At 47.8% G+C, this 27094-nt stretch overlaps 6 protein-coding genes across 6 annotated transcripts; 3 read left to right on the top strand and 3 right to left on the bottom strand.

Moving 5' to 3' along the window:
* Nucleotides 1–538: 538 nt before the first annotated feature.
* N7479_005302 (DUF3176 domain-containing protein) lies at nucleotides 539–2507 on the top strand (the record flags this gene model as incomplete). The annotated part of the gene is made up of 3 exons (XM_057252999.1): nucleotides 539–1074; nucleotides 1122–1288; nucleotides 1345–2507. The coding sequence occupies 3 exons, from the start codon at nucleotides 539–541 to the stop codon at nucleotides 2505–2507; spliced, it is 1866 nt and encodes a 621-aa protein (XP_057106861.1).
* Nucleotides 2508–3188: 681 nt separating this feature from the next.
* N7479_005301 (uncharacterized protein) lies at nucleotides 3189–7622 on the bottom strand (the record flags this gene model as incomplete). The annotated part of the gene is made up of 2 exons (XM_057252998.1): nucleotides 3189–7175; nucleotides 7233–7622. The coding sequence occupies 2 exons, from the start codon at nucleotides 7620–7622 to the stop codon at nucleotides 3189–3191; spliced, it is 4377 nt and encodes a 1458-aa protein (XP_057106860.1).
* Nucleotides 7623–8151: 529 nt separating this feature from the next.
* Nucleotides 8152–9662, top strand: N7479_005300 (putative flavin dependent monooxygenase; the record flags this gene model as incomplete). The annotated part of the gene is made up of 2 exons (XM_057252997.1): nucleotides 8152–8222; nucleotides 8276–9662. The coding sequence occupies 2 exons, from the start codon at nucleotides 8152–8154 to the stop codon at nucleotides 9660–9662; spliced, it is 1458 nt and encodes a 485-aa protein (XP_057106859.1).
* Nucleotides 9663–10072: 410 nt separating this feature from the next.
* On the top strand, nucleotides 10073–13765 carry N7479_005299 (uncharacterized protein; the record flags this gene model as incomplete). Its single annotated transcript, XM_057252996.1, has 5 exons — nucleotides 10073–10285; nucleotides 10378–11131; nucleotides 11200–11924; nucleotides 11980–12771; nucleotides 12824–13765. The coding sequence occupies 5 exons, from the start codon at nucleotides 10073–10075 to the stop codon at nucleotides 13763–13765; spliced, it is 3426 nt and encodes a 1141-aa protein (XP_057106858.1).
* A 710-nt stretch (nucleotides 13766–14475) lies between these two features.
* On the bottom strand, nucleotides 14476–21146 carry pksP (polyketide synthase alb1; the record flags this gene model as incomplete). The annotated part of the gene is made up of 4 exons (XM_057252995.1): nucleotides 14476–16140; nucleotides 16199–16954; nucleotides 17014–20794; nucleotides 20860–21146. The coding sequence occupies 4 exons, from the start codon at nucleotides 21144–21146 to the stop codon at nucleotides 14476–14478; spliced, it is 6489 nt and encodes a 2162-aa protein (XP_057106857.1).
* A 1651-nt stretch (nucleotides 21147–22797) lies between these two features.
* abr2 (laccase abr2) lies at nucleotides 22798–24821 on the bottom strand (the record flags this gene model as incomplete). The annotated part of the gene is made up of 5 exons (XM_057252994.1): nucleotides 22798–23884; nucleotides 23938–24063; nucleotides 24116–24286; nucleotides 24340–24566; nucleotides 24627–24821. 5 exons carry the CDS (start codon nucleotides 24819–24821, stop codon nucleotides 22798–22800), a joined length of 1806 nt encoding a protein of 601 aa, XP_057106856.1.
* Between the last annotated feature and the right edge of the window lie 2273 nt (nucleotides 24822–27094).

The raw sequence follows: 27094 nt of genomic DNA, 5'->3' as shown, positions 1-27094 counted from the left end.
AATATATATTTTGGTATATGGTACATCTAACGATTGGACCTAGCTCAAGCCTGTTCTTGAATTCATAGATCTAGATGTGGATCTGTGGATATATGAATCTTTTTGTTTCAGAGGCTGGGCTGATTTGGGGTTGCTTGGCAAGTCCAGCCTCCCCAACGGGAGGTAACGCTGACTTAGAAGTGTTTCACCTACCTAGATCGTGTCTCTTTGGCAATGCAACAGCCAATCCTATCTTCGCACTTTCAAGCACTGAGAATTCAATAAGATTCGTATCTTATCCGGTTCTTGTTTATTCAGACAGAATGTCCCCCCAAATAATGGACAATCCTTACCATTTACAGAGCGATTATCATCCCTTTCCCGCTTATACAGCCCCGCATAGCCTCATGCAGGCTGGATACTCAAACAGGGGGCCAATTGCCAAGAAGAATTTGACCATTACTGGCGGTTAAGGCACAACGTTGCTTAATATATGGCCTCCAGCCTGCCATTTAGTACGTGTCAATATCCATGTGCCATTTCATAGTACTTCTTTGAAATGGCTCCAAATCAAGAATCAGGACAGTTACTTGTGTCTGTTCATTCAAATGACAATGCTCGAAGTACTGAAGAGGAGGACACGCCCACCCAATCGCCCGCACAATCGCCCGCACAATCGCCCAGGATCCTCCCCGTTGAGCCTCATCCCGAACCAGCAAACGAACCTCTTGTATCCGATCAAAAGTACAAACTAAACGCAAAACTATCCATATGGAAGCTTATCTCGAATTTTTTTATTTTGGAGGTACTAGCCATGGTCTTATCCTCGGGGCTTCTGGTCGCGATCGTTGTGATCTTGACGCAGTATGATGATCGTCCTCAACCGAACTGGACATTGTCGCTGAATTCGGTAATCTCCTGGTTAAGCACCGTCTCGAAAGGGTCTGTCTTATTTTCTCTCAGCGAGGGGATAGGACAGCTGAAGTGGGTGTGGTTCACGCGAAAGAGCCGACCCTTAGCTGATCTGAGTGCTTTCGATGGTGCCAGCCGGGGGCTATACGGTTGCGCAGGCTTGATTTGGAAACTCCGAGCAAGGTATGTATTCTCGTGGTCGCATATTGACTAGAGACTCATGGATATAGACATTTTGCAGTCCTAGGCAGTGGAGCCATCATCCTTGCGATCGCCTTTGACCCTTTTGTGCAAAATCTAATGCACTACTACCCTAAACTCGTTCCCGATGCTTCAGGGACAGCAATCGTGTCGAGCAACACTAAATACGATGCTTTAGGCCCTCCGTTGGATGCTGGTAAGAGGCCGAGCTGGAATTCTCTTAATCCGAATGTCTCTAATCCAAGTGCATAGGAATGTTCTATGTTGATCCGGCAATGAAAGCCAATATTTACAATTCGCTATTCAACAGCGACTCGTCTAAGCCATGGTCTACTCCGAGATACACCTGTAGCTCGGGAAACTGTACCTGGGATCCAATTGCTACACTGGAAATGAGAGCGAGTTGCACAGACATAACAGACCGACTGAAAACCGAATGTGATGGCCACACATCTAAACCAATCCAGCAGATGTGCGCTGTGTATTTTGAAGGTCGCAGTAATAATTTCTCTGTGGCTTTTCAGTTGAACACATACTCGGGTACGCCAGTCGCTATAGGATCGGTGGATCCTTTGGTCTACAAAAACGGCATCATACCTCCTATCCAACTTATTGCCCCAGAGGAGGCGCCACGAGGTGAAGCATTATGGGAACATAAGTTCTCAGCACAGTTCAAATGGCAGGCGATAGAATGCAGCATTGATCCTGTTGTGCACAGCTTCCGCGCAAATGTCACCCAGGGTATCTATCACGAGGAAACACTGGCCATCTCGAAGAATGGATCTTACGGAGACTCTCCCCGTGAGGACTACTACATGCATCCGCCGTGGGGACCGGAAATGGGCGTCGAACCAGAGAAAGAATTTATGATAGCGACGCTGTCGCTTACAGCGCTGCGATATTTCTTTGCAGACTTCTTCGCTGGTCGAGCGCGACTCGATCTTTTCGGCTTCACCTTTATCCCTGGGAGAACAGACTATAAATACGCAAGTGCGGATTTGATGCAGTTTATCACGCTTTCGAACATTACCAATTGCGCAGGTGGAATTGCCACGAAGATGCACTGTGCTATGGATAATGTCGCCGAAGCAATGTCTAAGGCCATTCGGGATACAGCGTCATATTCGAACCCCACTGTTACAACTGGCCAGGCAATGACGGCTAAGACACACGTTTCTATACATTGGCAGTGGATCATTCTTCCGGTCTTGGTGTGGTTATTGGGCCTTGTCACATTATTAGGCACCATTTGGAAGACCCGCACGGCTATGATTCCCACATGGAAGAATGAAACGATGCCACTCCTATCTGTCTATAGGAATAGTCAAAATGAGAAGCCACAAGGTGATGAGGTGTTGGAGACTGAGAAGGTGATGTTATACCAAAGGGAGGGCAAAATGGTGCTGTCGGAGTAGTTTTGCAGGAGATAGGAGCCGGTGTGATAAATAGGTTCTTCTCCAATAACGGATGGATGATAAATGAGACAGCTAGTAAATCAGAAGGGCAGACAGGTGCCCTACTACGACAACTCGGGTGAGAACTCACGCTACTGCATGCACACGACTAGTAATAAATATGGTATTATTCCAAAGGAGTACGATGAATTATAGAAAAAGGTATGAGCTACATACTAGCATTAATTATTGGCATCGGAATTACTGGCAAAAAAAAAAAAAACAAGTAGATGCTGTATCTGTTCTAAGAAAAATAGAGATGTGGATATGAGAGACTCATAGTCTACGTATATCATGAAGGGCTCCGTATGCCCACCTGCCTCAGCTAGTATCCCTAGTGGAAAAAAAAGGCAAGAGCAAAGGACCGTCCATTCTAGGAAGGAACGTGTGCTGAGGGTATAAACCCCCCCTCGCCCATGTTTCTCCCTCTCCCTAACCCTCTCACTAGAGCCCACATCGGATAGCCTCCGTGGAAGGTCGTGCCTCGCCTATGTATAATAATATGAGCTTATGTTGTCGAGGTCCATGACGGTCCGCACCCAAAGCATACTAGGGGGAATACACTTGAAAGAAATTTGAATTATTTTGTTTTACTCTGTAGGTACATGTGAATTGTGACGTCAATGTGTCAAGAAAACGTTTTCAAATATTGGCGTACAACGTGCCATCCCGTAACTCATGAACGCTGCTGTTTCGACTGTTTGGGGATCCGATCTCAGTATACCGGGTGCCATCCCGCAGCTCATGGATAGTGACCCTTCGATTGGCTTTGCGCTTGCGGTGGGAGCCTCGCTTGGAATCTGGACTCCCCGACTCGCTTACCACTTGACTGCTTGGTGTCATATCGCGCTCCTGGCTGTCTCTCTCGATAGCTGCCTGGAGCATATGATCTGCGACCCTATCCGAACCAACTTCATCGTACCATCGACGTAAACCAGATGCGTAGGCACGTTCCTGCGAGTCATATTCGACAGGGGGGCCGTTCATCTCGGCATCGGGACCCGAGCCGTCGAATACGGCCCATGCGCTGGAATCAACACTGACAAGCATCATGGTGTGATCGAGGCTCTGGACTTTGAAATCGCGTAAGAGTATGGCGGTACCATCGGCCAATGATGGCATCGAGGCCTTGTAGCGCCGAAAAATCTGAGCTCGCAGAGTCGTGCCAGCCATGGAGGGATCGGTAAGTTGAATAGTCACGAACCAGTCCTTTGAACCGGATTTGGCTCGGGTTATCGGCGATGCCTCGTGCACGATTGAGATGGTATCGACTAAAGCATTGTAATGATCAATGAGTGTAGCAAGCGGGGCGAAGTAGGAAAGCTTGCTACGTAGTCCAGAGGCATTGCGGTCAGGGGCTGGGGGTTGTGCAACGGGAACTGCCTGCAATGTTGGTGATTCAGTGCTGATCACAACTTCTACAGAGCGGTCAGGTTCGGGCGTTGTTGGGGTTTCCACGGCCTGAGTGACTTCCGAAAGAGCCATGGAATCATCATGTCCGTCAACGTGGATCCCTTGTTGGGTATTGGTAATGAGTTCTGCCCTGATACCATCCCCTTGGTCGGACTCCGGAGATTGCGACGTTCTATCCAGACCTGGAGGAGCTTCATTTTCTCCGATCGTGAATAGAATTTCAGGTTCAATATCATAAATTAGTTCACGTGTGGACGCATCTTCCTGGGTGGGATCTGGGGTCAAGAGTTGTTGCTCAAATGGAGACCTAATGGACGGCGAGACTCGACCACCGAGGGACTCAGGTCCTTCGACAGTTGGTTCATCCCTTGGGAAATCGGCCACAACATTTTTAGCAGATGAAGGGATATGCAGACTAGCGTGTCCGTCCCCACTGAGATACTGCTTAGAATGACCTTCTATTTCCGAGGATGGGCCTCGAAGATGAGACTCGGACATATCAAGCAAATTTGGATCAGCATTGCCCGATTCCTGCTCATCGAAGTCCTGATCGACTACCACTTCTATCTGTGCGCCAGATTCGGCCGCAGTATAAGATTCGTCGTTGTCAGCTTCTTCGATGAGATCCGCATCTTCCATTTCTTTATCTTCGTCCTGCTCAGGGTTCGATAGTAGTACTTCAGATAGATGATCCGTTTCAGACTGGTCTCGGGTCGACTTCTTGTCAGCTTCTTCGATGAACTCTGCGTTTTCCGTTTCTTTTTTCGTATCGTGCTTAGGGTTGGGTAATGCTATTTCCGAGGATGGGCCTTGATGACGAGGTCCAGACATATCAAGCAAATCTGGATCAACATTGTCCGATTGCTCCTCCTCAGAGTCCCGATCGACTGCCACTTCTATCTGTGCGCCAGATTCGGCCGCAGCATAAAATTGGTCGTTGTCATTTTCTTCGTCGATGAGTTCCGCATTTTCCATTTCTTTATCTTCCTCCTGCTCAAGGTTCGGTGATGCGATTTTAGATGGGTGGTCCGTTTCATAGTGGTCTCTGGTCGACTCATCATCATCCATGTCACTCTCGTGAACTCGATCATCTTGTTGATCGTATTGGCACTCTTCACTTTCTTCGTTCTCCTGGCGCTCATCGATATCGGAATCCTCTTCTGCAGCTCCGTGATATCCATCCTCTCCATCGACATACCATGGCTCTGGATATTCCTGTACACCCGTTGCGAAATCGGCTGTAGTTGGAGGGATAGATGAATGTCTAGATTCAAAGCGGTACGAGTGATCATCTCGTTCTGCTGACTGCGAAGCTGATGGTGCCCGATAGTCGGAGGCAGGCTCATCATCGCTGTCACTGTCCAGCACAATTACTTCCTGGTCTCTACTCTGCGAAGGCAGGTTCTGTTCCTGCTCAGAATTTTCACCGCTGGATTCAATGACACTGAAGTCATCTTGGTCCAATCGTGATTCTAACCGAGGATCACAATCGAAATCCTCGTCCTCTTCATATTCATCTTGTGAATCATAATTTTCCACTGACTCCGCATAGTATATTTCTTCATCTTGTTCTTCATTGTATCCTTGATTGGGTGAACGATTGAAAGCCTCTTTAGCTAGTGAAGAACCATCGAAGTCATCTCTGCTTTCAGCTGCTTCTTTCGTGTCTCTCTTCCTTTCGAGTTCCTTCTCTCGAGCGGCTAGCATTTTTCCGAGGGCATCGATCGCATCCCGATCAACGGTGGATGGTGGCGGTGGATAATTGACCGACTGAGCTGCTGGCTCATGATGCTCCTCATTGTGAGATCCATCCAGATTGGAAGGAGAACTGACATTGTCGTTGGTAGTTTCGATGCCAATACCAGCTTGAACAATGTCTGATCCTTCGATCGCTTGGAAGGATTCGGGTGATTCATTCTCCGATTCCTCCGAGCGCGAGGATAACGCTGAAGTATCGCGCCATAGAGAATTAACGTCAATGAGACGTTCATCATCTGATGTTTGAGCTTTGTCGGCAGCATTTTCGGTACCAGTACCAGCCTGGGCGACAGTAGGTTCATCCTTGACATTGGGGGGGCCATCTGATTCAGCCTGCGAGCCCGAAAGCGATACTGGGTGGTCGCCGTGCGGGTTAACATCATCAAAACCATCCTCCTGCTCTGCCACGTTTGACATTTGAGGTCTGTTGTCGGTAGTATTGATGATCACATCAGGTTCAACGACATCTAATCCATCAATAGGGTTGGAGGAATCGATTATCTCAGCGTCTTGTTCTTCTGATAAATCTTCTGAGCCTGGATAGGATGCCGAATCACTGCGGATGATGAAACCGGCATCCAAGACATGTTCCTGCTGGATGGGTTCGATATCTGAATCAATAACTGGTTCCACAATCTCTGTTTGAATGAGATCGATAGCGTCGATAGCATGAATCCCATCAGAGGATTCTGCAGGTGTTGCTATGGCGCCTATTTCTGCAGGGATAGATTGAATCTCTTCAGGCTGCGTGAGCGCGGTCCGTGGCGGGAAATAACCAGCTGAGCCAGCATGATTAGATATAAGCGGCGAAGGGATTGGGAGGCCTGGAGAAGGGATAGGTCGAATCTGCGGTGTATCTGTGGGTAGATGAAGAGAAATTCCATCATTATCGACTTGCTCATGAAGCAAAACATTTGACTCGCCGGCACGTCGTTCAAGGATGTTCCCCGTCAATTCAAGGGAAGGCTTTGCAAACACCGGAAGTGGCTCTTGTGGTGCATCCTCTGTGTATGTTGGAGCCTGGGTAGCATCCGTTATTGGGTCGGCTGAAGGTTCACTCGCCGAATCTGCCTCGTCGAGCTCTTGATCGATAGATTGATTCAAAGCCTGTTCCCAATTTACAGGGGCTTCTTGCTCACGAGGGCTGTCTGGTTCATTGATAACACGCCAATCTTCCCTGTGCAAGCTGTACCTCGGTTTTTTTCTTCCTTTCCCTGGCACAAATCCATCTTCGTCCGCAAAAGGGTCGAAAGCCGTACGGATTGTTCCTCCGACTGAGGTTCGAGCAGACTTGAGGAATACCGGCGATCCCCAGGAGCGTGCACTAAAAGACAAATCGAGATCGGGATTAATCGACTTCCCACTAGGAGTTGTAGGCGGTGCGAGTTCGGTTTCATGATGTGCTATCACTTTCGGCTCAACCGATACTATCAATGGGGGCTGGGAAGATCGGTAGATCTATATTGGCAATATTCAGTCTCTGGGAGACACAGATCAAGTTTGGGAGCAACATACCTCAATAGACGCGCCATTCTCAAAGTGCGCATCCCACGCGACAGACCTTCCCGGGGTTTTCTGGGTGTCTTCATTGCCAACAAACTTTGAGTCTTTCAAGGCCACACAAATGGTATCTCCGATTCCGACATGCGATTCCGCGACCTTTTCTGCGACGCGTCCATGAAACGTGGCCTTGATTTGTCCTTTGGCGCTCCTCAGGCGGAAATCCGGCTCAACTAATAGAAGACTCACAGACTTGGTCGAAGAGGAGTATGGCCACACAAGTGCTACAGCTGCAAGAAAAGAGCTTTCGTCCAATCGCTCAAGGTCGGGAGAAAGCTGAGCTATTGGAACTTTGGTCAAATGCGCCAGCGCATTCGGCGCGGGAGACTGCTCTGTTGCATTCATTGCGCCGGTTTTCCCACGCCCGACTATTGTTTTATCAAGCTGTCCACATTTCAAACTGGAATAATAGTTGAGATAAGATAGAGAAAAAAAAAATGCGAGTAAAGAAGACCAAGGGGCTGAAAGGGAATTGAGAGGATTATCTCGTGCAACAAAGAACAACCTGCTGCAGCTCCGGGAGGTAACATTACAGTAATAACAGGAACAAAAGCGCGTAATCTATGTATTGTGAAACCCAATATTACCTTCGTTGAAACTTGCTGATTGGTCGATTTATTGTAGAGAAAACTTTCCATGCAGATAGCTGGAGGTACTGCTTTCGAATGTGTGACTTGATTAAAAATGTCTCTATATTGTACACGGATACATGCATTCTTCACATCTTCAAGACTATAAGACACCAGCTACAGAGTAGATAACGCAGCTCCACTATGGTGAAAGCGCTTGGCATCTTTCAAGGCCACTTCTATCTCGCCCAATTCGCATCTCTAACTACATAAATTACTGTGACTCTCAAAAACTCGTTGGAAGCATGACAATCACAAATCCTATTCGTCGAGTAGCTGTCATCGGCGCGGGGCCATCTGGCCTTGCTGCAGTCAAGTAAGCGGGGTTGTTACATATTCGCCCCCAACACGACATGCTGACCGACTCAGATACCTGCTCGCCGAGAAATGTTTCGATCAAATCGAGGTCTTCGAACAAAGAAGCTCCGTAGGAGGAGTTTGGAATTACAGTCCAAGTTCCTCTAAGAAAGGGGTATCAACACCTGTCCCACATTTAACCCCTCATGAGCCAGTCGAGAAGCCAGTATGGATCGATCACACTGAGGGGCGTGAGGCAACATTCGTGTCTCCGCTATACGATCGACTGGAAACCAACATCCCTAAGGATTTAATGCGCTATTCGGACAAGCCCTTCCCATCAGAAGCCCAACTCTTCCCCACACACTGGATAGTGAAACAATACCTCGAAGAATATGCCGAAGATGTCAAAAGCCTTATTCAATTTGACACACAAGTCTTGGAAGTGAAACTCAAGGATGAAGCCCTAAGCACCTGGAGTCTAAAAGCAAAGTGTCTTCCAACTGGAATTGACACAACCCACACTTACGATGCTGTGGTAGTTGCAAGTGGTCATTTCACGGTCCCTTATGTACCAGACATCCCAGGAATACAAGCCTGGGATGCATCACACCCAGGTACCATCTCTCATTCCAAATTTTACAACTCCCCAGAACCTTTCCAAGGAATGAAAGTAGTTGTGGTGGGAAGTTCTGCTTCGGGGCTTGACATCGGTGCCCAGATCAACGAAGTGAGCCAAGGCAAACTGTTGGTCTCCCAGCAATCTGAATCCTACTTGGCTGCACCCCCAAATGGCGATCAAATTATCTGCCCGGAGATAATCGAGTTTCTTCCTCCGACAAGCTATGATAGAGGTATAAAATTTGCAGATGGTCGCATTGAGGAACATATTGATGCCGTTGTTTTCTGCACCGGCTACTTCTATTCATACCCTTTCCTGTCTTCACTCAACCCACCAGTTGTGACCCACGGATGGCGAACAATGGATGTCTACCAGCAGTTGTTTTATATAAACCACCCCACTCTCGTTTTTCCGGTGCTTTCGCAGCGGGTTATTCCATTCCCTATGGCTGAGAATCATGCAGCTGTCTTCGCTCGTGTGTGGTCTGGACGGCTTACACTTCCATCAAAAGATGAGATGAAGGCATGGGAGGATTCCGAAATTGATGTCAAAGGAGATGGAAAGGGGTTCCACCTACTTCCATTTCCCATGGATGCCGACTACCTCAACCTTCTCTACGACTGGGCTGCAAAGGCCAAGCCACGACCTGGACTGTCTAACAATGGACAAGGCAAACTTGGTACTCAGTGGGGTGAACGGGAAAGATGGATGCGGGCTCATTTCCCAGATATCAGGCGTGCTTTTGTACGGCGAGGCAACGATCGGGGCGAGGTCAAGAATCTAGCAGAACTTGGTTTCAACTTTGAAGAGTGGAAGAGGCAACAAGATGATCACTGATGATTATGGTATAAGGTCATATGTCAACCCGTACCTATAACATGAACAGTCAGTCTAAATCGAAATTAGAAATAGAACAGTTTTGTATATTTGTGTTATTATTTAGACACATGAACTTATACCCACATGTCACTATTCCCAAATACATATGTATCTATTGTGGGTCTACGATAAGCGCTATCACGTGAAGCGGGTTCACTATCCGTCCGTCCGTCGCGCGCCGTGCCTTTACCCTCTTTCATATACCGTCGCAGTGTTTTGGGGAAGTGTTAGATGTTGCCCAGAATTGAAAATTGTATGTGTCACAGATCAATGCAGCTCAAATGAGCTTTTCTTTGAGTATTGAACCTACACTCTCATTTCACCCCCGTCATATTATCCAGCATCTCCCCGACACCAATCACCCGCACATGATGTTTCGAGAGCAGCCTCCGCCGAAACTCAATAGTCACCACAGAAAAAATACTGACCGGCCTCCAGCTATAACCGTGGCTATTAGTGATAGCAGCGAAAGCAAAGACGGTAGTGATTTGGACGATCAGGAGTGGCCTATAAAGTGTATCCTTCGTGAAACAGATACCGAGTATCTCATTGATTGGGAGGGTCCCTACGATCCAACTTGGGTGAGTACTCGTGGTATGATTAAACATAGAAAGGCATCAAAGAAATGCTTGACGAGCTTGGACTAACAAATGCGCTTGCCTTGAATGTCTAGGAACCCAAAGAAAACGCGAGTGAGCTTGCTATACTGGTTTGGAACAAACGGAAAGCCCGGCAATCAAGAGAGCTGCATCGGAATTTGATACGCGAGAGAAGCACTCGTTCGCCTAGTGTCATCGAGGTCTCTTCCTCATCCTCAGAAGCAAACATAGGTCCAGAGAACCACTCGCCCTTCGACAACGAGACTGATCAGAGCGATACTAGTTCTGATAATTATTCAAGAGCTTCCTCGTCCCTATTTGTGCAACAAGAAGGCCTTTCAGAGATACTAGACTCTCTTCAATCCCAGTACACTGAAGCCTCGGGCAGCTTTCATAGGAGCGCTTCCCAATTTCTCTCCGATTATTCCCCGCCCCCAGCAGCTGTATCCTCAAAATCTCACTCACAGGACAACACCTCGATTTTTGAATATATTCCCGAGTCATCTAGCCCATCTGAATACCTGCAACCAGGTGAGTGGGACGACGGCACCGTGTTCGATACGCAGCAGCGTGGTCCGACTTGTGACTCGAAAGCCGATTCAGTTGATAGTTGCTCATCCCATCAACAGAACTCCGCGGAAATCGATACCATTCTTGGGGTATCACACCCGAACACGCCGGGTGTTAGACTGAGCCCCAAGGTCTCCGAAATAGCCGAGACGCCTGCTCAGCTACCAGGTTCAGGAGCTGGTTTCTCGTATCTTGGCTCTTTCTCTCTTGATAATACTCCATCTCACAACAACCTGACTTCTCAACCTATTGACTCGTGTGGGTCCACCGTCAGAGGTAGTCTTACATGCCACGTCAAGTTTTACATCTTGCTCACATTTTCACAGACTGCGAGTTCGACCAGTTCCATTATTTGAGCTCAATTCCAGAGACAGTTTTTCAACACCCGTCACAACACCCAGAAGAGCTCAGTGCCGAAGCTTTCGACAGACCAGTGCTTTCATTTCTTAATCCTGTGGAAGAAGCACCATCCGTCAAAACCATGGACGAAAAAGAGCTCAAACCATCGGATCCTTCTCTCTCCGATGCCCCTTTGGACCGATACAGCCAACTGCCAGGGTCCAATCCTACGGAAAAAATACGCAACGCCTGGGCCCAACTCAGCGAAGAGAATCAACCCGATCTATCGCAGACAGCTAATGCTGTAGATACTCCATCTTCCGTGGGAGATATCGAGGCTTCAATCCCTGGTTCTGTCCCCGAAAAAACTGCACCACTTAGTGTCAGAGCCGACACAGATTCCTTCTCCCATTCACATACAGCAGTCCACCATGGTCATTCTGAACCTTTACTGCCCCCCTCAGAACTAGCTCACGGGGGTCATATGAGTCAACCTTCACTCCAAACTATCCATCCCAGCGCATTGACCGTCACTGGCATGGATGAGGTTGCGCCCGGATCAGTCCGCCTGGGGCCATCCGAGTTTGCTGTCACCCTTCCAATGGATTCTCGTGTGAAGGATGACTATGAGCGAGTGCTCTCAGATGCAGCCACGAGTATACGCCAGTTTTTCGAGAGCTTTCAGTCGAGTACTCAAATTCCCGAACCTGAGGTGGGTGGAAAATCTTTCTGAGACATGATCCGTATTGCTTACATCGTATGCACAGCGAGAGGCTTTACATTCACAGATGCGAGAGGTCATCGCGCGGTTGAGCAATGTTTCAATGCATCCAGACTTGAACATCTCCGACCATTTGAAAGACGCCGACCCTGATCTTGCGAAAGAGGCATCCTGGGCTGAATACTCTAGTGCGAAGTTTCTTCTACTTGGTCATCTCATGGAGATTGTGGGTACGCACGAGCTCCATCTTGTTCTTGCTGTCCAAGATGAGAAGAAACGGGCAGTTCTTGAGCGTTATCTCCAAGGGAAGGGCTTTGCATACACCCGACCCCGTGAAGAGATGGGTAGCAACTTGGAAGTTTCCCTAGCCAAGGGGCCTCTCAGTTTTGGAATTCATTCTAGTGAGACCGCCCGTGAACTTTACAAGCCGCCGTCCGCTATCTTTGCGTTGGATTCGTACTTTAGACCCAAAAGTCCATCCATGCAGCACGTTCGAACGACTTACGCCCGGAACGGGAACTTACTGCCCGTCATCTGGTTTCTTGTGGCCAACACAAGTGAACATATTGAGCGTTGTTTGCCCGAGTCACCGGAGCCCGATCGGTTGCGTTTACTCGTGCACTACATTGCCCGTTTCCATAATGAGGTCGGTGATCTCCAGGATGATGCCCTCGGTGTACATGAAGACGCCGAGGAGATTCTCGGGTACCTCTTGGATAGTGTTGCTGGTTGGCCATTGCCTACCATTGAGCCTTTAAGTCTTGTATCCCTGGAAGAATTAGAGTGTTACAGCTCTTCGTCCGACGAGGCGACACAGCCGGCCCAGAAACGTACACTGGTAAGTATACCACATGTTGATGTATCTTTATCCAACTAACGCCCTGGAACAGGACGATGAACCCGAGGAACACTCCTCGAAACGCGCACGGGTTGGTACTCAAGAGATCAGCCAATTGACTGAGTCAACTAAGCCTCCGAGCCAAACATTGGACCGCGATTTACAATCACTAGAGAAGAATCTTATCCATATGAAACACATTCACGCAACTGAAAAAGCCCACTTGCAGGCCGAGCTTGATCAGGCAAATTCTCGATTCCAAGAAATGGAAAAGGCACTGGGTGTTCTACAACATCGTTACGAGAGTCGGACAAAGGAACTGCATGCAACTCGCCAAGAGCGTGATCGCGTGACAGAAAATAAGTCGTCTCTAGAACAGCGCCTCGAGAAACAAAAAGAGACTATATCTAGTTTGAAAGAAGAACGGACAGAGCTGAAGCGCGAGCTCGACGAGGCCAGGAAAGCAATCAAAGACGGCGGGGGCAATTCTGCTGAACTGGAGACAGCACGCGAAGAAATCCGCCGCCTTACCAAAGAAAATTCGAACCTTGAACGCAAGGCTGAGTTCGAGAAAAACCAATCCGAGTACACCCGAGAACAATATCAGACTGCGTCTACAGCGGCCGCTCAGTCTGGCACAGAGACTCGCCGATTGGCCACCGAAAACGAGAAATTAAAGCGCAAGGCCGAAAGCAACGTCGTTCAACTTCGTGAATTGCACATGAAGGACGAGTCGGCTCGCCATCTAGCTCGAATTGAAGAGCTAGAATCAACACTCGCTACGCGCGACGAATTCCTACGCAGGAAGGAAGACGAGCTTCGTGAAATCCGGAAGAATCGTCCATCGACTCGCTCGACTAGCACTCAACCACGAAGCCCCAAATGGGCCGGCAGCCGTCCGACCAGCCCCGGGGTTGGTCATAATGGTAACGGAAATGGCGGTCTTGGGGGTAGGGGCAGTGCTCTACGATACAGTTCAGAGATGCCCTTCTGAGAACATCACTCAATTTCCCCCTTCTTCTTAGCACAACTTTTTTTTTCATCCTGGCCACTCTATGACGTCTAGACACGATACGCAGACGGGACATTTGCGCTTTGCGATGCATTTCACAATCACTTTAGCTGGATCTTTATTCCTTTCGTTCACTCGTTACGATATTGCATATTTCTGGCGTTTTCTCCATTGCAGCTTTCCCATTTACCCATGAGCGATTTTTGTTTCGCGAGAGTAAAGCGAGTCTCGGATGCAACCACATCTGAATCTTGTGTTATCTCCAAGCAAGCACTGCTGCTTCATTCAATTTTTGTGGTAGTTCTTTTCGCCACAGCTCCAATACCAAATATCTTAACTATTTTCGTTCGATTTATAGGCAGAACCTCTTCCTAGCCTCCCAGGGGTGGAGGGTGTGCAGTGTGGGATTTCCTCTACCCATTCAATTGATGACTTAAAACATACAAACAACCTTGGAACCGTTCTAAATGTAAAATGACAGTCTGGATTTCGTATTCGGTAATCAAAATTGCCCCCGAAGTAGGTAGGAAAGGGCCGCAAAATTATGGATTATGTATACACTGATATAGTAAGACAAGGGAACAAGAAGAGAACAAAGAGAGAACTTCGTGCTGAACAACAGCATACAAGATGACTAGTTAAGTACAAAACACCTACCAATAGACAAGCCGCAGTCCCAAAATGCAATGAGTTTATGCCGAAGCCATAGAGCTAGCAATAAATGCAGCCAGCTCCTGGGCCTTGTCGCCACGAGTCATAGTGAAATGGTTGGCATCCTTCATAACGGTGATGCCGCCAACATTATTCGGTCCAACAAGGGTATCCCAACCATTTGGACCCAGATCAGTGCGGTTGTTCAACAACCAGAGCATCTCACGGGGGTCTGCGCTACCATCTGCGGCTGGCGCAGGGCGGGTATCACCGGGCTTAGAGCAGACACCATCCTTGGCCCAGACCATGAATGTCTTGGGGAGTTTGTCGGCCTGCTTCGGGTCTGCATGGGGGAATGGAACTGCCTTATAAGCGTCCAAGGAGTCGATGAAAGCTAGGAAGTGGGGGAGGAGCCATTTGGGTGGAGGAGCCTTGCCCTCCCCAAACAGTCCAATCGTGTCGAAGAAGCTGTACAGACGGGGAGGCAGCTTCTCCAGTCCGATAGGGAAGGGTGAGTCTAGTAGGAGCAGGCGCTCGACTCGCTCGCCTTCATCAAAGATCAACTGGCGCGCGGCGTCGTAGGCACAGATACCACCAGCGGACCAGCCACCGAAGTTGTAAGGCCCAGTGGGCTGGCGGCGCCGAATCTCAGCAATGTAAGGAGCGGTGAGCTCATCCAGGCGGAACTTGAGGTTCTCGGGGGTGCGCATATATGGGCAGTTCAGTCCATAGACACAGACATCAGGAGAAACTCCAGGAATGGTAGAATAGGAGGTAGCAGACCCAGAGCCATCAGGGAATAAAAACAAGCTCTGAGTCGCTGTCTTTGGGTTTCCTTGCAGGAGGATCGAAGTTGCCGGCGGGTGCTGGGAGGCAGTGCTGGAAGCGACTTGAACAGGGATTTGCTCGGGGAGTCTGATGCGTTCCACAGGAGCGGGAGCGGGGGCGGATTTGGGCTTGAGATCCAGGGTAATTTCGATTTCATCGAGCGTTTGGTTCTCAATGAAGAACTCTCCCGGGAGATCAAGATCTACATCTTCACGGATCTTACCGAGAACTGTGAGCGACATCAATGAGTCTAAACCCATCTCACCAAGGTTTGCATCGCCACCGAGCTCCCCGGGATCAACACCGATCTCCTCAGCCAGGATTGCGGCAATTCGTCTCAGGCTATCACTTTGCTCCTGCAATCCGGGTGTCATCGACTTCTCATTTGCAGGGGATGGAAGGCCGCTCGTATTTGGAGATGAGATCTCGCTTGAAGATACAGCCGAAGACACGTCACCTTCGCTGCTTGATCCATCACTACTTTCAGCAGGACCCATTTGGGCCAGGAGAATTTTGAAGTCGTTCACTGTTGGATTATTCACAAAGATAGAAGAGTCGAGATCAAGTCCCATTTCCTCACGGTATCGCCCAGTGACAGTCAGTGAAAGCAGAGAGTCAACTCCGTAATCAGCGAAGTTGAGATCATCAGTCAGATCAGAAGTTGAAAGTCCAACCTCTTCGGCGAGGATTGCAAGAGCACGCGTAGCCAGATTTGGTTTTGTAGATTTTGGCGGGGAAGCCTTTTTGTTAGCGCTAGGCTTTGCCTTCTCGACATTGACGGGAGCAAGAGCACGCTTGGCAGCGGCTGGCTTGGGTGCTGGGGCTCCTCCACCAGGAGGGAGAGCCATATCAAGGACCTTCCGTGCCAGAGCTTGGAACTATATTGTGTTCTGTTAGTATTTCATTCGAGAATACTGAGACAATCTTTCAAAATACCTTAACCCCACCATACACAGCAACGATGTCGTCGCCCTCAAACATATAGACATCACCAGCCCAAATAGAGTCTTTCCAAGGCTGCATCCTCACGTAGGTGCGGTAGGTAACACTGGGATCAAACTTCTTCAAGCATCGCATCGAGTCCCATCCATGATTGACAAACACTTGGTTCTTGGAATCGGTGTTATCACTAGCGTTCATAATGAAGCCAGACAGGTGACCGATGCTGTCAATCCAGAACGGATTACGATGGAAGTTGCCCGGTGGCGCCTCGAACTTAACCAGAGCGGTGGCCTCGTGTTGTTCACTGTCGAGGATGACTTCCCGAATGGATTTGTAGTTCTCGTCATAATCCACTAGAGAAGCAAAGAGCTTGTAGACCATTCCTCGCTTCATACGATGGGCCTGGCCAGATATAGTGCTCTCTTGAAGATGCTCAATACTCCGCTTGATGAGGTAAGAGCTACGCTTCCACTCAAGTTCGTAAGGAATGGGATCAAAGAACTTGATGTTGCAACTAGCGTGGTCAAGGATCTTTTTCCCCTCCGGGGTCACAGACCACACCTGCACTTTGGCACTTTCCTCGGCCCAATTTGCGGTAGCTGAGACGCGGAATAGTTGCTTGCCTCCCTTTGCAATAAGAGGCTTGGGAACAACCACGTTGCAAACATCAAACCCGCGGTCTTTCCACTCGGGCTTGTAATTCTGAACCAGATATTCACCAAGTGTCTGTGCAATATCGGCGTACAAGGACTAAAGTTTAATTAGCAATTAGAACGTTCAAGTGAAAAAAAAATCGGGAATATACATACCGATGGAGTAAGACAGGCACCGTTCACCTTGTGACCTGCAATGACACGATTGAGCTCAGGATCAGCAATGTCATTCTCGATGACGATAAATGCCGATGAATTGTCACCACTCGTCTCCAAAACTTTCTGGGCTGCTGATGACAAGAACACGGAGACTGGCTCAGCCTCAGCAGCCACTGGTGCCACTGCTGGTGCACCCTTGAGAAGACAGAAGTTGTTAGTGTAGGGAATCCAGTAGTTCTTGAGATCCCACTTGTAGGAAGGAAGTGGGAGGACTTTGTGTGCGGCGGTGAAGTCCTGATGATACTCTTTCCATCGAATCTCAATTCCAGCCAGATAAAGAGCTGCAGTACTGGTTGAGAGAACCTTCCATGAGTCTTCCTGACGACGGAGAGAGGCCACAGTAGTTGCCTGAGGACCGAAAGTTGCCTTGACCATTCCGGAGCATACGGGGTGAGAGCCAATTTCGACCCAGATGGTCTTGTCATTCATCAAGTTGGAGTGCCGGGTAGCTTCCAGAGCACCCAGGAAATTCACAGTCTCCCGGCAATGGCGCGCGAGGTAGTTGGGACCAAGAAGCTCGCTGTTGGTCTCATTGATAACGTCTCCAAGAAGAGCAGATACAAACGGAATAGAGGGCTTATTGAATGTGACCCCCTTTCCAATCTCGGCTAATCTCTCAAGAATAGGTTCAACCTGAGCTGAATGGAAAGCAAAGGGTACATTCAGCTTGGTAGCCTTGAAGCCTTCATTGGTAAGAATTTGTGAAAGCTCGTCAATTTTCTCACTTGCCCCACTGATAACAGTCTCGCTGGGCGCATTGATACAAGCCACCTCAGCAGCCTCATCAAGGAACTGCTTGATCTGTGCTACTGAAGACTTGACAGCAAGCATAGCGTGCGTTCCAACCTTGATTTGCTCGGTGAGAAGTTGGGCTCGTCGCCCCGCGAGGTAGATGGTATCACTGGTTGTCAACACACCAGAAGCATTGAGAGCGGCAAACTCGCCAAGGCTGTGGCCCATGACAAAGGTAGGGACAACACCCAAAGACATCCAGTACTTGGTCAATGCCATCTGCACACAGGTGGTTCCGAGCTGGGTAACGACGGGGCTATGCTCTTCAATTGGCACACTCCCATCGATTAGGGACACAATAGATGGGAAGCCCTGACTTTGGCCAATACAATCCAAGTGCTCAATGTGAGTGCGGAATTGCAAGCAACTCTCAAACAATTGACGTCCCATGCCTGTATACTGAGCACCCTGTCCGGTAAAGACAAAGCCGATGCCAGGTGGATTAACAGGAGCCGGGCTAATGCTGTCTCGGTTGACAATAGGAGCCAATCCGCTCCTGACTTCATCCAGAGTCGATCCAGTGACGGCGACTCTGAAGGGATGATGAATGCGCCTCGCCGTAGTTGTGTAAGACAGATTGGCAAGGAGGCTAGCCTCGTTGACATTGAACGAATTCTTGTTTATGTCAATGTACTGCACGAGAGCAGAGATGTTGTTCTTCAGGGCAGACTGGGAGCGAGCAGAGACAAGGACAGGATGGGCCGACCGAGGGTCTTCCACTTTCTCCTCATCGAGGGGGCCATCCTCAACCATCAAAGCAGTGTTACCGCCGGCGGCTGAGAAATTGTTGACGAACGTCTTTCGCACGCCGCCGTTTGGCCTGTTCCAAGGGGTAGGCTCGGACGCAATGTGCACGTTGCGCTGGGGAAAGTCTGTCGGGAAGTTGTGGTTGATCTTGGTCTTGATGCCACAGTGAGGTGGAATCATGTTCTTCTGCATCATCATTAAGACCTTAATTAATGCTGTGACACCAGAGGCAGACTCTCCGTGGCCAACATTTGCCTTTGCTGAACCAAGGTGAAGTGACTGGGTTGGCCCACGACGGTAGTCAGGAGCGAAGACATCGAGAACTGACTGCATCTCTACTGCATCACCTGCCTGGGTACCGGTTCCGTGCATTTCGATATAGCTGATTTCTTTTGGATCGCTGTTGGATTCGTTAAGAAGCTTGTCAAAGATGAAAGACTGGGCTCCTACGTGAGGCCGGGTAATTGACACAGCCTCTGCTGAGTGGTTGGTGTAAGCTCCTCCGATGATACCATAGATTGGATCATTGTCTGCCTGAGCATCCTCAAGTCTCTTCAAGACCACGGAGCCAATGCCATCTGCTCTGCAATAACCATCAGCTGCATCGTCGAAGGTGGTGCAATTTCCAGTCCTTGAGAGGAAGTGTCCACGGTCGAGGCCAGCATGGTTGTCAGGATTTGTCAGGATATTGACACCACCAGCAACGGCGGAATCGCTTTCATTCCTCCACAAAGAATTACAAGCAACATGAATTGCAGCAAGACTCGAAGAGCAAGCCGTATCCACGCTAACACTAGGGCCGCTGAATTTGAAATAGTAATTGATGCGACCAGGAGTAAAAGCACGGTTACCACCCGGGATAAAGTAGGTGTCAATATCCTGACCACTATTGATCTCACGGTAGTCATCACTAGTCATTCCGTAGAAGACACCCACACGATTCTTCTGCGTAGAGGGAGTGCTATCAGGAATGAAGCCTGCCATCTCCAAAGCCTCGTAAGCAGTAAGAAGTGCCAGGCGTTGAGCAGGGTCTGCTTGAAGCGCTTCACGGGGCGACATATTGAAGAACCGGGGGTCAAACATTCCGGCATCGTTATACCAGCATCCGTATTGAACTTGGCTGGTGTTTCTTATTTTTCCTTCCATGTCGACGTGAGCCTTGACATCCCATCGCTCTGGGGGGACCTCGCGGTGAACGTCCAGTCCTTTTTTCAAAAGATCCCAGAATGCTTCGGTGTCAGGTGCCTCTGGGAATCTTCCTGAAAGACCAATGATTGCAATCTTGGACTGATCGGCACGACCGGTACGGTTGTCTCCCTCTGAATCCTTTTGAACGTCACCAATTGTGTTGTCAATCTCAAGATTAGATACTCCAGCGTTTTTCAGTGATTTGAATAGACTCTGGGTTGCAGTGCTGGAAATTGGGAACAGAGTGCATGTCGTGGCAGATTGCAAGGCTGATTGGCAAGATTCGGTGACCTTGTCCCAACAGAGCTGTCTCTGCAAAATCTCCCGAAGAGAGAGCCTCAAGAGCTGCTCAAGACTTTCAGTTTGAAATTCCTTGCCTGTTTCACTTGACAGTATAGGGATCTGAGGCACATAGGTCATGAATTGTTCGGTCGGCCAAGATTCCAAAATTCGGTTAATATCCTTGTCATCGTAAAGATGCGAGGCATGATAAGGGCCGTAGATTGGAACTCTTGTGGGCTTGTGCTCCTTAGAGAGACTGTCCTCAATGAAATGGCCCAGGAAAGTCGGAGGACCACTAATAGTGAGTCCATTAGGGCTGACTGCGCTAATATAAGGCTGGGAAACACGGGGTAAAGCCTTGAAGATATTAACAATCGTCCTATTTTGTTCTAGGCCAATTTGGAGGAAGAGACTTACATTCTTCTTCGCATACTGTTGAATCAAATCCCGAGCCTCGGGCTCGCGCATGCCAGAAACTAGCACAGACCAGCTCGAAATTGCCGATTTGCTTGATTCTATGAGAGCTTGTACTTTCGAAACGCACATCCCGAGTCTCAAAGCAAGCACAACAGCCTCAACGCCAGCCGGAATGAGATCTCCGATAGTTTTTGAAGAGCTAACAACCGCAGATGCAAGCTGACCTGTGCAGAGACCAATGATGCAGCTCTCATCACCCGACGGATAGGCATGGCCCAAATCGCCGTAGTAGCTATCAGGCTTTGTTAGCAAATTTGATTCCAATATCGTCTATCAAAAGTTTAGCAATATGCTTACTGAATGAAACATCCCAATTGGTAAATTGTCGTTAATGCGCTCTCCAAAGCTGGGTTCGGCCCTGACTCCTTGAACCTCGCAAGAAGATCAACGATACTGGTAAAGCGGGGGAACCCCTGACGCTCGGATTGCGGAAGCGAAGTAATCTCCTTGCGCAACGCATAGTACGACTTTTGGAAAAATGCTACCAGCAGCGAGTCATTCTTGGCATGCAACAGACGGCGAAGGCCCGAGTCGAAATCCGCAGTCTGGTCTCCAAAGAGATACACATGACTGGGGCCTTCCATAATCTCCCCAACAGCAAATAAATGATTCAAAAATATATGGAAAAAGATGAAAAGTTTAAGTCCAGCGCAAACTGACGGATATCATACTTTATAACGGATAGAGGATGTGGCGGACGTATTTTCTATGCGGTGGGGCAGTGACAATTGCAACAGGTTGCCTTTTACCTTGGCAATATCTAAATAGGAAGCAGAAGAGTTTAGGTTACAGAGTTTTTATCGTAAATCAGGAATATAGGTATGGTAACCAGGAAGGAATTATTGGGAAATGTATGGTCCTGCGGCTTGTACTCCAGTATTCGGCGAAGATCCATTGTTTTCCTCGTTCTCGTATTGATGTGAAAATAGACCAATGGTACCGTTACGGCAGTAGACTCCATAACGCCTCCAGGAGTTCGGTATGTCTGCCTGAGTCAATAGGTATGGATGGGCTAGACCGAACTAAAATCTATGTTCCTTGGGTGATCCAATTGGTCCTTGAATCATGAGGTTGAGTTACCGAAGGTACCGCCGAACCGATGATAGTTTATGAGTGCCCGAGTGCTGTTTGCGGATAAAACTAGCAATGAATCTAGAAATCAAGAAAATTGGTATGCCAGCCGAGCTATCCGTAAGAGATCTGTCGTGGCCCAGTAGGATCATAGACAATAGACCCGTTCCGACGAAAAATTCCGATGAAGTTGCAATAGAAGAGATGATGCCGCTGCATTCGGAAGGTTGCAGCCTTTGCATATACGCGTCACGTGACTGTGTTTGCCCTATGTAGACCAACCTCTCAGTCCCCTAGACTAGGAATTTTCAAATAATCCATGGTCTTCCGCTACATAAAATTATCAAGATGTAGAATATATGTCTCGGGTGCAAGAAAAAAGTTATAACAAGTATTTGTAGATGTCTTGCAAACTCAGTAAGAAAGTGTACATCATCTGAAGACATCATCGTACTAATTTCCATACGTCATGACTCCAGCCTCAAAACGTTTGTATCTGAGACATTCATCTCATTTACAATTGCCACAGCTTGGCGAATTTTCTCGCATTTTTATGGTGACATTTAGGCCAACAATAAGATATGCAAAGCCCAATTCCTTTTTCTACATTCCAATGCCTTTGATATCAGCCACTCAATTGGTATTCTGGAATGAACCAAGAAAGCACGTGGCTCATTGGACGATTGCCCCATGGCAATCCAGAATGTTCTCAAAAGATCGATCGATTGAGTGGATCCAGATCTTTCATTGGCAGCTGACCAAGTTCCCACGATATGTAACTGCAAACGGACTATTTCTTACGAAAAGGAAGAGAAGCGATATCAAGTAAAGTAAAACTAAGTGGTATCCTAGCTGTTATGCGCGCTACTTCTATATGTGACCAGATAAAAGAAAATCCAAAATATCAGTTCAAAAACGATATCAACCCCAATCAACAGAGCGTGGCACTTCGTACCTTCAGCAGACATGCGAGGAAGTCACCCAGTGAAATTAAGGATAGTCACATCCTCACGGTGAAGCTTATATTCTCAAGTGGGAATCGAGCTCAGACATGTTCTCTGCAGCTGGGGACTATATATATATCCTTACCCTCATGGATTACTATGTTAGGATGATGTCAAATATGAGACCTCTCGTTGACTAGTAGTCTCACATTGACCCTAGCTAGGAGTATGAGGCTCTGGGGCTCTGGTCCTCACCCTTGGGGACCTGAGGCCACACATCAATACCATCGAGAAGAGCAACAGCCATTCCGTTGGCCATGTGGGTATGAATATGGCAGTGGAAGAGAAAGGGCCCAGGGTTGACAACCTGGTACCTCACAATCATCCATGTTGGTCCCTTGGGGCCATTAGTGACGAAAGTATCTCTCATTTGGGGGTTTTCCAGTTGGAAGAGTTCAGGGCGCTCCGCGTAAGCTTCTTCGGTACTAGACCAATTGAAGAAGCCAGGGCCAACACCAAGAATAAAACCCTTATTAGAGTGCTTATGCATCACATGTGGGGCCTGTATAGCAGGGCTGTTGGGCATTTCACCCAACTGGAGCAACAAATCGACCCAGGTCCCGTTCTTGGTTTGGATGGTAACCTGCGGCTGCAGGTTGTTCTTTGCATTGATGTCGTAGAGAATCGGGTCGTCCCAGTTAGCCATCATGTCGTACAGGCCACTGCCAGAAGTAGTCCATGTGTAAGACGAGCCCAGACGGCCGATGGTGAGGTTGACAAGCTGATCAGCGGTCTTGGGAACAGTGACAGGAGGGTAATTCTTGATGGCCTTGTTTTGCAGGGCAATGATGGAAGCGGAGGTGTTTCTTCCGCCGTAATCCACGTAGGGCTGAGACACGCTAGTGTCTTGAGAACCCTTGTATTTCATTGTAGCAAATCCAGAAATGACCTGATCAGCTTGGGTATCTGGAACTCGAATAGTATATTCCTTCCAAGGCTTGTCGAGCTTGATCATCGCAGCATAGCGCTCGCCGCTGTAGATGTTAACAGTCTCAGCAAGCTGAGGTTCAATGTAACTCCCATCAACTTCGTAGATATACATCGGGTGCTCATCAATAGAGAACATAAGTGCCTTGATAGACGCGGCACTGATGAACTTGAGACTGACCCAGCCGGCATTAGGATCAACTTCAATGGTCTCGTGCAAACCAGTGGTAGTAGTACAGCCAGAATTTAATCCAGGAGGAATCTGGTTCTCATGGGTTGGAGGGAAGTCGCCCTGGGTTTCATAGATATTTGGAAGGCATCTGGTATGAGGTTAGCGAGAGAACTCCTGATTTAGTGCTAGATAATATCCCACCCCTTGTCGGTCAGTGGCTCGTTGCCAATCAAAGACTTCAGATAAGGGAGTTCCACACTGGAGATCTTTTTCGCTCCTGGGCAGTAGACCGCTCCGCGGCCATTGATGAGAACACTGTCAGAACAGCTGAAGGTTATCAGCGCAGTTTTATATATATCGGAGCAATAGCCTAACTTACGAAAGGCCCAGGCGGCTATCTTCCATTGCTTTTTGGTACTCAGAAGAGGTTAAGTGGTCCCAATCAGACAGAATGATGAGCTGGGGGTTCTTCTCCGCATTTTTCATTGCTTCAATATCCCGTGTATTGTTCGAGATAAGATGAAAAGGTTGAGGCACATCCGGGCCAGGGCTGAATGGGTTAGTTGCCTTGTATTGGGAAAACTCAGAAAACAAATAGCTTACTTGATCCAAATGGGCCCATAGAGCCCATCTGACATGTCACCCCGAGCATGGGCATGATACCAGTAAGTCCCATACTGGGTGGCGGTCCAACGGTATGTCCAGCTATGTCCTGGCTGAACGGGCTTTTGAGTCAGACCAGGCACACCATCAGACCATGGAGTGTTCCGTTGCTCAATGCCATGGAAGTGAATGGTGGTATTGAAGGGCATATTGTTGTGTACAACAAACTATGGGCAGTTAGTACGCTTTATGTTTGACTCCACCATATCCTCTGCAATAAAACTCACCTCGACATCATCGCCCTGATCTATGCGCAGTTCGGGGCCGGGGAATTGCTCGTTCATGAAGATCATCTCGCGCAAGTTGCCATCTGGCGCACCCTTTTGCCAAGTCAGGTCAAGCTCAAAGTGAACATGCTTAGCCCAGGCTAACTTTATGATTCCAGTGGCAGTCAAGGCTGCAAGAGCCTTTAAAGGTGCCATCGTAATGAGCCTATTGGTTTCGGAGAATATATATATTATGCTCCAGATTTAGCTCAAGGGTCTTGATAGCGAGGGAATAAGTGATCTCTGTATATCTAACTCCTTAGAATAATAAAGATTAGATCTATGGACTAGGGGGGTATTTGAATAGTTTGAATTTTGATTCTCTTGATAATTCTTAGCCCTATGTTTCTATGTCTGACCCGCATACTCCGTACAGAGTAGAGAAGCATTTGATGTCCGCAAACATGTTTGCATTTTTGACAAACTAGGGAGGAAGCGGTGTGTTTGTCAAAATTTCTCAGTTTAGCAAAAGGAATAAGCAGTCTAGATGCTCTCTAAGGACTGTTGAGGTGGCTGGGGAAGTTTTAGCTTCAAACTACTTTCCGTTTCGAGATGAGTTGACCGTAGTGAAAGACTGTTCTGATATCCAACTGAGCAATGTAGCAAGATCATCTCCTGAAAACCTAGTTAGTAGTTTTTGCGATCGGATGTCATGCAAGGGGGAATGATTCGGAAATCGCAAACAAATGTTGGTGCGTGGCTGGAAATCCTGTGGCCATGGCGAGAATGTCGCAATTTCCTGATCCGGTAGCCTAGTGTAAAATGAATTTGGCTATTCGATTTTCCAAAGTTTTATGTAACACAACATGTGAGAAACTTCGCTTTGCTTCGAAATTGGCTCTGCTCTTGGTTTGGTCGCCTGAAGTGATGCTATCATGGCATGGATTATGCCATTGGGTCTTCAGGGAGCACCTAGTACATAGGTTTACTGTCTAAATTAAGGATACCGGTTTCTAGGGCATTTCCATAATCAAGAAGAAATGGAGTAAAGTCAATATGTATAGAACTTTATTTAATCAAAGAGTGCTCATCTAGAATCTTGGAATGTCTTACTGGGTGAAGAACGATTTATCAAAGTATGTGATATGTGACAATATGTGACATACTATAAACACGAACTTTGAGGTATCAAGCAGGTCTCGGCTTGCTTGTATCTCACATATCCTGGTAAAATGATTGCAGTGTTGCCTGCCTGAGAATGCTAGGTAGTTGTCTCTACAGGTTCGAGAGGCGTTCCGTAGTCATCATCAAAATTCAATAAATGAGGGGGTTTCTGGGAAGCCAGTTGAAATCGATTAACTAATGTATTAAAATCAAACCCGTAGGATGAAAGGACAGTCATGTAAGCTTCGGGTCGAAAGAAGAGGAATGAAAGATGAAAATTTGTAAGTATTATTTTACCCCAAGTCATATATATATCATCTGCTGTACAAGATTTTACGCACTCAAGTCATTGATCTTTCTATACTGAGATACTAGGCAAAATCTCTCCGCTGGAAATCAAATTAGACTTCTTAATTTCTGATTTGAACAAACTTGAAATTCCATCTATAAAAGTAGGGGTTAGTCATTGGTGTTTATTTCCCGAGGTTCTCCCAAATATCTAGATCTAACACTTGCCGAGTATCTCATTGTTACAAAGGCAATTGTCAAGACTAATGGTCAGTACAATATAAATGAAACAAATGAAAATAAAGACATCTCTAGTTTGCCGGAGACCCTCTGCTGTTCCAAGGTTGTGAGTACCAGGGTTGTTCGAATCCGAACCATGGATCGGCTGCGGCTCCAGATTTTCTATAGAAAAGTTGCAATAAATGGGGAAGCATCTTCGGAGGTTTGGCTATGAGAATACTCCCGGTGTTGATTTGATATATTCGCATGCATATATATAAGTAGATGACGTTTGAGAGAAATACCGATCGCGCTTTCTGACAAGACTCGGAGCAACGGGGAAACATGAGATATTACATAATGTACATTAAGCTTATCGATAAGGCATGTCTCCACCACTAGTCCCGATTTAGCCACAAACAAACAACCCCAGTCCCGGTTTACGCCCCAAGTGTCGTCTTAGGCCTCACCGATCGGAATCGCTCTGTCTTTCACCCACGTCTTTACAACCAGCTTGTTGGCCCCGTTACGTGAAGTTCTCTATTCGCCAATCCTTTTTTATTTTGAATACCCAATTGAAACCTTCTTATTCTATCGACAATGCTGATTGATTGAGCGATCGTTGCTATCCCTGCGGCCGTGCGGACCTTGTCACTCATCCATTTGACCAAGCTGTTTAGTATTGGGTTCGAACCAACAACACAACCTGGTCGATTGATACATTACTTTCACGCCTTCGCCTGGACGTGGACTTGTCAGAAGTGCGCCGGGTATTGAAACAGCTTATTAGGTCGATCCGTTGTGTTGCGCTCGAGGAA

This window comes from Penicillium vulpinum, assembly GCF_028829585.1.
Source record: "Penicillium vulpinum strain IBT 29486 chromosome Unknown utg000003l_segment0_segment0, whole genome shotgun sequence".
Taxonomy (NCBI): Eukaryota; Fungi; Ascomycota; class Eurotiomycetes; order Eurotiales; family Aspergillaceae; genus Penicillium; species Penicillium vulpinum.
This window is presented reverse-complemented; position numbering and strand designations above follow the sequence as displayed.